Source organism: Tupaia chinensis, unplaced genomic scaffold (genome assembly GCF_000334495.1).
Source record: "Tupaia chinensis unplaced genomic scaffold, TupChi_1.0 Scaffold000184_1, whole genome shotgun sequence".
NCBI lineage: Eukaryota > Metazoa > Chordata > Mammalia > Scandentia > Tupaiidae > Tupaia > Tupaia belangeri.
This window is the reverse complement of record NW_006159659.1, coordinates 283,043-292,925: the sequence shown is the minus strand read 5'-3', so window position 1 is coordinate 292,925 and position 9,883 is coordinate 283,043. Positions and strand designations below refer to the sequence as shown.

The following is a 9,883-nucleotide window of genomic DNA, read 5'->3' as shown; positions in this document are numbered from 1 at the left end:
ACACAGTTCTTTGGCAGTTGGCCTTCTGAGCATTCCTTATATTTGAGCATGTCTTTTCCTATAATTATGTTCTCAAAAGGCAAAAGAGAGAAGAATTGGAAAGAAAGGCAGAGGAGGAAAGGCTTCGCCTAGAAGAAGAAGCCCGTAAACAGGAAGAGGAAAAGAAGCGGCAAGAAGAAGAAAAGAAGCGACGGGATGAGGAAAAGAAGAAGCAGGAAGAGGAAGAGAAAAGAAAAGCAGGAGAAGAGGCCAAACGGAAAGCTGAGGAGGAGCTATTGCTAAAAGAAAAGCAAGAAAAAGAAAAGCAAGAAAAAGAACAGCAAGAAAAAGCCATGATTGAAAAGCAGGTACTGTGTGAGTCCTCAGATAGACTGTCTTCCGTTTTGAAGGCCTATATAGTAGGTAAAATTAGTTGAATTCAAGTAACTCATAGTATTTACTTGAAGTTTTTCCTTAAATTGTCCGTACTGGTTATTAAATATAAGTTTTATTGGGCAGTAACCGTGAAGTTGATAATGCTTGCCCTCTGTTTGGGTTTCCCCAAAGGCAGACATTAAAATAATAATAATAATAATAATAATAATAATAATAATAATAATACATAAAATTAAATAAATATTTTTTTAAAAAGAATTTGGAGCCAGTAGTTGATGTGAGAGGAAACTGGTAGGGAAGTGAGAGGAAAGCCAGTGTTAGCACATTGCTGAGAGGGTCACTGTGAGCACCTGGAACTCAATCACATAGAGACTCTCTGAGAGACAAGGAAAGGATTGTCCATGTGAGGGGTGAGGAAATTGAGCTACTCACCTACCTACTCCTGCCCTTCATTGTGGATGCTCTCTCCTTAGGCAATTAACTCCCTGAAACTTCTGTCCCACAGGCACAGAAAGACCTTGGCCACCTTACCATGTAAGTGATTTGCATGGTAGTAATAGATCAAGGATAGATGAGTGAAGCCCAACCATGTCTGTTCTCATGGAGCAAGTTGTGTAAATCCACATTCAACATTGGCGCAGCATCCACTTTAGGACAGATGATAAAGTGAAGGAGCATGTGTAAAGCCTAGGGAATTACTACAGTGTTTAATAAGCTTTATAAAGTCTATGCCTTGGTTTACCTGCTTTTATCAGAAAGAAGCAGCAGAAGCAAAGGCCCGGGAGGCAGCTAAACAGATGCGTCTAGAAAGAGAACAGATCATGCTACAAATTGAGCAGGAACGACTGGAGAGGAAGAAGGTAAGGACTGGGGTCAGGAGGATTTATGATAAAGCAGGAGCAGGACATGAATACAGTTCTGTTCTACAGTGATGGCAGAGTGAGTGCTTTTAGAACAGTCAAGAAGATCATGTTTATTGATAGTGCTGTTCAAATCCTCTGTGTCTTTTTTAGTTTCCTGTCATCTCATTTTATCAGTTACTGAAGGAGGGGCATTAAAAGCTCTATCTGTGATTATGCATTTGTCCATTTCTCCTTTCATTTATGTTATGTTTTGTTTCATATCCCTTAAAGCCCTATTGTGAGGCAAATAAACATTTCAAATTGTTAAATTTTCTTGTTGAAAATGCTCTAGTGATATTTCTTGTCTTCAAGTTTGCTTTAGCAGCCTTTTCCTCATTAGCATCTTACATGATAAATCTTTTGGCATCCTTTTACTTTGAACTCATGTGTGTCTCATGTAAACAGCATATGATCAGGACTTGTTATTTTTATCAAGTATGACAACATTTTCATTGGAGAGATTAATCCATTTACACTTAGTGTAATTATGGGTAAAGTTGAGTTTAAGGAGACTTATTATGAAGATCTATCCTCATGGTGTCCTAGGCCCTGTCTGGGCTTGGTATTAGTATATGCTTGGGAGCCATTAGTTTTCTCTAATGGGCTCAAACCAGTTGGGGGACTTGTTCATCTGGATGGGAAATCAGTCTGGATGATTCAACTGAAGAAGTTCAGTCTATGGATGTGAGGTATGTTGATGTGGCCTTCCCTCATGAACTGCACCTCTGCCTTGCTTTCTGTAGGGTGCTTCTCTTCATTGATGGGTGGTGATTTGTTGGAAGGAGAAAGATGAGGTATAAGTTGAATGTTGTTTGTAAATACATACTAGTTCACTTAAGCATTTGACCTTGTTCATAGGGCTATTTGAAAAACTGAAAGAAAACCTTTCTATCCTTGTTATCCACTGCTAACATTTGTCTTTTGAATTTTCTGAGTGATGTGAAATTGCATATAGACTGGCTACTTTGTTTGCTTTTGGTCTTATAGTCCCCTTGATTCTTTCCTGTTTCCAGAGAATAGATGAGATTATGAAGAGAACAAGGAAGAGTGATGTGTCTCCAGAAGTGAAGGTAGGAATTGAGATGGCCATTTTAAAGTTAATAATACTGAGTAGAAAAGAAGGAAACATTCAGGGGAATTATAGTCTCTGCAAGATTAACCCCTAAATTGGACTTTTACTGCTTTGTTCCTGCCTAGTTAAGGAGTATGTAGGTACCTGAAAGGAAAGAGGGGTTTCAGAGTTGGAGTCAGTAAAATAAAATCTCCCTGGAGCAATGCAGGTAGGAATACAGGCAGAGGCACAGCACTGCATGAACACAAAGAGAAAGGAGACATAACTAAGGGAAATGCAGCTGAAGCTTCGAGCAGTCACTACAGAACAGGCAGGTAGCTCAGCAGGGCTCCTACTATCCTCTGCCAAGTTGCTTTTCTATGCAATGCCAAGCTTTCCTCTTGTCATCCTCTCTCTCTCTCTCTCTCTCTCTCTCTCTCTCTTTTTTTTTTTTTGTCAGAAAGAAGATCAGAAAGTGGGGATTCAGCCTACTGTGTGTGTGGAAAATAAGATAAAACCAGTTGTCCCCAACAAAATAGGTGAGTGGGAGGTCTGGTTCTTAACTTCCTTTGAGCAGCAAGGACTCATAAAGCTTCCTGCAGAGGAGAAGCGCCTGTGGGTCCCAAGAGTGACTACTGGCAGGGGTCTGTGCAGTTGCCCTTCCCTGAGAGCATCCCTCCAGCACACGGTCTGTCAGCTCCCTTGGGAAAACCTCAGGGCTCCTCCCACCTTAGGAGACATGCTGTCTACTGGCCTGTCAGGCTTGCCAGTGAGCCCAACCAGGTTTTGTTACAACCTGACTCTGCTCTTCCAAGGAGGCCCTGCACAGGCAAAGATGATGTGATTTGTCTTCTTGTCCCCAGTGGGAAGGTGATTACATGGGATTTGTTTGTGGTTCTTTCCACAAAAGATGTTGCATTATTAGTGAAGGCAGAAGATTAAATTAATTGATTTAAATTAAATTCCCCTGTTATATCATTGTTTTGGCTAGTTTATGATTACCACAAAGACTTTGATTTCTCAATCAGAAATCAATGGGTTGAACACCTGCCAGGAAGTAAATGGAGTGGGGCACGCTGCCCCAGAAACTTTTTCCCGAGACATTTTCTCTAATGGGCTTAAACCAGTTGGGGGACTTGTTCATCTGGATGCCCTGGATGGGAAATCAAACAGTCTGGATGATTCAACTGAAGAAGTTCAGTCTATGGATGTGAGGTATGTTGATTTCTTTTGCATTTAAGCCTCTTCTTTTCTCCAAACACCGCCACTGGCTTTTAGTTGGTTTCTTCATCTTTTGCACAGTCAAATCACCTAAAGCAGGTTTGGCCTACTTAACAGGAAAGCTATCAGGAGTATGGTATTCACATCTTAGCTCAAAAAGCAATGCCTCAGATAGAGCTTCTAGGGCATGTGATTTTTGAGGAGAGAGAACTCTCACAAGGTTCTCAGGAAAAAGGAGAGGGAGAGAAGTCGCTAAGCAAGCATTTGTCCTCAGCTGATGCCAAGGGAGCTCTGCAGGATGAATTTCTACCAGTGAGTTGTCTGACAGAGATAAGGGAGGTGACCTTCGTACTCCTGGATCTGTCAGTCATTCACTGTGGGCCCTTCAGGGTGGGGGATGCAGGTCTAACTTTGTGGACATAGGAACTCCCATCTACTAAAAGCAGTGGTCCAAAGAAAGGGTGGCAACTGCGAGTCTTTAGCAGCCAGCTTTCTCTGTGGCTGGGGGGACGGTATGCCCCCAGGTAATGGTGATCTGGGTCAGGCCCCAACAGCACCCACTGTGTCCAGTGTGAAGATTTGATAAAGGAACTAATTTGCTTTCAGATCTTAAAAACCTAAACAACTATTAAACTGGTATTATGTTTGAAGATGATATCAAGAGCTAACTGGCATGGGATTGGGGTGGAGGCATTGGAGCAGACAGCCGTGGGCAGGGTAGTTGGAGTGGAGGGATGCTCTCTGAGTCAGGTGGGAGTGACAGTGTTTGATAAAAGCTCTGCCAGAGCGCCAGCCTGCTAGAGCTTACCCTTTTCTTCTTGGCCCTGAGTTCTCAGCTTTGTCTGTGTTGGGGAGGAGAGGGGAGGGTTCCTATGGCACATGGATTGTAAATATTTTACCTCATCCACTCTGGGCTTGAGCCAGATATGTGAAAACCCAGTCATGGGACCAGCAGTTGGCGTAATGGCTATGTCACTGGACTCCCATGTAGTCAACTGGGGTTCGAGTCCCGGACCCGGTGGCTTAAACTCACGCCAAGCACGTGTGCATGCGTGCTCAAGATCCCGAGAGGAGAAGGGATTGCGACATGGCCATCCTCCCCAGGGGTGATTTCTCGTTTTCTGTCTCCCTGTCTTTCTCTGTCTGTCAAGCGCACGCGCCCTATAGCAAAAACCTCACCAAAAAAAAAAAGACCCAGTCACCCCCAGCCATCAGGTCAGGTTTTCCCTAACTGGTACCTCTTTGCCCCAGGCAGAAAACAACTGAGGTATCTTACAGGTTAGTACACCACATTCTCCCCACCCCCTAATATTGAGCTGAGTTTATTCTTTTGTATCTTTGGGTAGCGGGAGGAGACAAGACTTTGCACCACTGAACAGGGCTCAAGAAAATGAAGGGGCTTTCTATGTGCACTGAGTTCTCCCTGCTGCCACTTCTGCACTTAGAGAGTGGTGACTTCTAGAGGCAGCACTCAAGCTTCTGGTGGCATTCTTTCTTTCCCATGTCTTATCAGTTGTTTAAACCCAGAAAATGGAGGTGGGAAAGGTGAAGATGGGGTGGGGTGTTCCTACTAATGGGGCAGTTTACCCAGGCTCCAGACACCAGAGGTAGTGTTAGACCAGCTGCTGCCCCTTAACTGGGTTTGAGTGCAAAGGAGACAGATCTTCTGAGCATCTACACTTTAGCTGGTTTTAATAGATTCTTCTCCAAGATCTCAAAGAAGAAATGAAGAACATGGCTGCAGCATTACCCTGACTGTTAAGAGACTACTGGTGGGGACCAGCAGATGGCATAATGGTTATGTTATTGGACTCCCATGCAGTCTACCAAAGTTTGAGTCCCAGACTCAGTGGCTTAAAACTCACGCTGGGTGTATGTGCAACTCACACCAGGCACGTGTTCATGCATGCCCAAAGTCCTGAGAGGAGAATGGAGGAGGAGATTGTGGCATGCCCACCCCACAGGGGTAGTTTCTCGCTTTATCTCTCTCTCTGTCTCAGTCTCTCCTGTGAGTACATGCACCCTATAGGAAAAATCTCTACAGAAAAAAAGAGAGAGAGAGAGAGACTCCTGGTGACAGGCCCTCAGCTTCCAGCTTACCATTCTGAGCCTGGATTTGTTAGGTTTGGAGCTCACATAGCAGCAAAACTCCTCCTTCTGCCTTTTGGGGGAGGGATGAAGAAAAAACCCTGAGGCTGGGCAAGAGCTGGATAAGTCAAGACAGATTAGAAGCTATGCTTTAGGAGAGGAAGCAGTGGGTGAGATTGGCACTGCAGACTGCAGGTGACAGGAATGGTGGGGTCCTTGTTCATGATGTCCTCCCCACCCTAACTCAGCTTCATATGAATTCTTCCGAGCAGGATCACATTCAGCAGTGCCCTGGTGAGGAGAAATGATTGTTCTTCCCGTTTTACAGGAGAGGAAACTGAGGCCAGGAGGAGGAAAAGCCACTCACTTAAGGTGGCACCAGGCGCCTCAGTATTAATTAGGACCCTTCCTCAGCTTGCTTTGAACTTTGGCATTTGCTTTCTATTTGAATGTCCCATTTGAAAGTTCTGCAAGTGCTGTGTTTCTTTCAGTAGAGTGCTGGTGCCTGTGGACTGTTTTCCTTGGGTGCTTCGGGTGGTGTGTGCGTGGCCTTCAAAGCCCTGCTCAGTCTGTTTCCCTTGTTCTTGTCCATGGGTGCCTTGTGCCCACCTAGCGTCTCAGATTTGAACTCATTTGTAGTTTGTACAGTGTGTTACACACACTGTTGACTCTAGATCCATCTTCTCTAGAAAGGAATAGTATAACTAAAGAGTACAAGTAGAATATGTCGTGCTTAGTTCTTGTGCTTTCTCTCTCCCTCCTCCCTCCTCATCTCTTTCAGTCCTGTTTCAAAAGAAGAGCTTATCTCCATCCCAGAATTTTCACCAGTCAGTGAAATGATTCCTGGAGTGTCTCTGGACCAAAATGGAACTGGTAATGCCCGAGCACTTCAAGACCTCTTAGATTTCACTGGCCCCCCCACGTTCCCCAAGAGATCCAGTGAAAATCTCAGCCTGGATGACTGTAACAAAAACCTTATCGAAGGATTTAACAGTCCTGGCCAAGAAACTACTCTGAACACCTTTTGTTGACAAAAATGGCATCCTTTTAATGAAAGGTACAGTCTTTTGTTGATATTCTACATCCATAACACTCTAAATGAGGTTTGTGAGGATAGAGTAAACATCACTCAGCTTCCTGGATGGTCAGTTTTATTTGAAAAATCCAAACAGAATATATTATGGTATCTACTGCAGCATACACAAGAGTCAAGGTGAATTTCAAGTAATTCCTTCATATGCCTTCAGTGCCTGCCCCACAATCCCTCTCACTGCTGTTTGGGGTGTGTGGATGGGAAAGTAGTAAAAGCACTGGCTAAAGGTTTGTGCCACCTCCCCTACCCTGCCCTTCTCTCTTGAATAGCACCTTTTGTAGAGGCAAAGAGAATGTTCTAATAGTGTCACAAGGTGGCGTTAGCAAAATGAATTCCCTTCAACTAGTTTTTCTCAGTGACATTCCATATTCTACCCAGAATCATTCATATACATTGTACATTGATGAGTGTTGGCCCAAACGAGTTGTTGTGCTGTGGACCCATTCTGGATTCTTCCAAAGCAGGCATTTGTTCTTGGGTCATACCTGAGTGAGGGAGGGAAGAACTGCAGTTTGTGCCCTGAAAGATTCCCCCACTTTTGGCCTTTTTCTTATCAGAATGCTTCTAGAGGCAAATCTCATTTGCGTGACATCATCTATGGGTTTATCTACATTCTACAGTTCTATGCACTTAATTATGCACACTTCACACTTGATTTACTTCAGTAATTTAGGGATTATTGGTATTTGAATAATGAGATCATGATTAGAATCTATACCAAATTCTATTTTTTAAAAATTTTTTTGTTTAATTTTATTATTTTTTTTAATTTGACCAGAGAGAGAGACAGAAACAGAGTGAGAAAGTGAGAAAGAAACCTGCCTGGTCTGGGTCTCAAACCATGGTCAGCCATGTGGGAGTCCAGCGCCCCAACCACCACGCCACCTGCCAGTTCTCAGAAAAGAATTATTTAATTTATTTAGTTTAATTTGACACAAGAGGGGCAGAGCAAGAGAGAGTGAGGGAAAGTGAAAAAGCAAGCCTTCAGGTCCAGGACTTGAACTGCAGTCAGCCATGTGGGAGTCCAGTGCCCTTAACCACCACTCTATCTGCTGGCTTCACCAAATCCTCTTTATAGCTTAGTAATTCCAATTGGTCCTGCCATTTTTAGACTCAAAAGTATTTGTATATTCTCAGGACCAGTAGATTGCATAATAGTTACATTGCTGGACTCCCACGTAGTCTACCATGGTTCAAGTCCCAGACCTGGAGGCTTAAAATTCACTCCAGGCATGTGTGCGTGCATGCCCAAAATCCTGAGAGGAGAATGGAAGAGAAGGGATTGTGACATGTCCATCCCCCTCGGGGCGGGGGGTGATTTCTCGCTTTCTGTCTCTGTCTCTCTGGTGAGCGCACATGCCCTATAGCAAAAATCTCTCAAAAATATTTTTTATATTCTCGGCCTTCTCTCAGTCACTTTTATGGTTTTATCATGCTTCACTCCTATTACAGAATTTGATGCCTCAAATAATGTGGACCAATTTTTTTAATTCTGAAAAGTTGAAACCAGCCGGGGAGGCCACACAGCTGAGGTCACTGTGTTTTATATACTCATTTTCTGCCTGACCTCAGCTCTGGCCTGTAGACAAGGAGTTTTAGAATTCACCTCCCTGTGTTCTTAGGAAAATGTTTGCAGCCCTTTGACACATGAGGGAGACTGCATGACAAGTCACTTACAGAGTAAACTATATCCCTGGTTTGGAAGTACAGCTGCCTTCTTGGACACTTAAAACACGAATTCCCCTGAGCATGTTATTTTTCCGACAGTAACTTTACTTAAATTGTTTTTTTGTTTGTTTTGTTTTGCTTTGTTTTGTTTTTTAAGTTAGCATCCTTGACTTAATAGCTGCCCCTTGGTTTACTTAACTCACTATCCAGTAAGGACTGGAAAATTATAAAACCTAAGAGAGCATTCATGGATCTCAGATTTATTCCTACATCTGTAACTACAAAAAGTGTAAAACTTTTGTCCAAAAAGAAAAAAAAATTAACTAAATCATTTTACACACACTACTTCTATACTTTCATTTGTGGTACAAGTTCTCAAATTCTTCCTAACCAGAGGTGACACCCCCCAGGGGGGTGTTTGGAAATGTGTTTTTGTTGTCATAACGGCTGGGACATTTGGAAGGCAAGCCTTGAGACATTAAATATCTGCGGGTTTTAGGAAAGACTCCCACAGGGAAAGTCTGAACCACCTAAAAGAACTTGAAAAATACTGTAGCACTTCTGTTGAGAAATTCTGTATGGGACAAGGAAAATACAATTACCAAGCAGGGAGAAAGTACCATATTGTGTGATCATTCTAGTGAGAGAGACTAGATATTGCAAACTGCCAAATACTTGGTTTCTTCATTGGTCTGACCTGGTCCTGTTTTTGAATTTACACAGGTCATATTTGGAGAACCCGTGAAGCTGTTGATAGTCAAATTGAAGCTGCCAGTCATCTAAAGAAGCTTGTTGCTCTTAACCGCTGGATTCCAAATCATTAGATCTGAATGTAACTGTATTTCCTAGGTAGTATGTCAAACACTGGTAACTCTTGGTAGACACCTTGAGACTTTTGCCTTGTTGGGCTTTAGCAGAGTTTCATTTATGGTTCTATTTATGAGCTTCAGCTGCTGATAAAGCACTTCCTATACTTGTCTATTATTGTAGTGATCCTCCAAATAGCCTGGGTGATGCTGGCTTGGAAATTCTCACTTTATAACCATTCTTATTCCCAAAATGGGAGCCCATAAACATTTAGATGTCTCCCTATCAAATATTCTTGACCTTTACCAAAACTCTAGTTAATCATATATTCAACTTGGGCTGTATATCTCCCTGTTTTTGTTTACGAGAAGAAATGCAGGAGCCCCATGCCCCTGGGTTTCTCTTTTGGAAGGTACTATCAAGAAGCCTTTTTTTTTTTTTTTTTTTTAATTTCTTGGCCTTTGTACCCTCCAAATTTTTTTTTTTTAATTTCTGAGCTTTGCTACCTGCAACATGCATTGCCCCACATTACTCTTCGGGGTTAAAGTAGTAAGTCTGGTTGAGCAAGGAAGCGTGTAATGATTTCTGTTCTCTTACACATATTCTTGCATATAGGGGCAATTGGCTCTAGCAAGGGCCCTTTCATGTCACACCTTAAAATCTCCAAACTGTAGTTGC

At 42.8% G+C, this 9,883-nt stretch overlaps 1 protein-coding gene across 1 annotated transcript in view; it reads left to right on the top strand.

Moving 5' to 3' along the window:
• MAP7D2 (MAP7 domain containing 2) overlaps positions 1 to 9,626 on the top strand; it is a 58,458-nt gene extending 48,832 nt beyond the window's left edge. Inside the window, exons 10-16 of the mRNA XM_014587116.1 lie at positions 80 to 347; positions 1,131 to 1,235; positions 2,291 to 2,347; positions 2,789 to 2,867; positions 3,357 to 3,543; positions 6,419 to 6,694; positions 9,122 to 9,626. Of these exons, the coding sequence (XP_014442602.1) occupies positions 80 to 347; positions 1,131 to 1,235; positions 2,291 to 2,347; positions 2,789 to 2,867; positions 3,357 to 3,543; positions 6,419 to 6,668 (946 nt within the window). The 3' untranslated portion in view covers positions 6,669 to 6,694; positions 9,122 to 9,626. The remainder of the gene's footprint in view (positions 1 to 79; positions 348 to 1,130; positions 1,236 to 2,290; positions 2,348 to 2,788; positions 2,868 to 3,356; positions 3,544 to 6,418; positions 6,695 to 9,121) is intronic.
• The last annotated feature ends 257 nt before the right edge of the window (positions 9,627 to 9,883 follow it).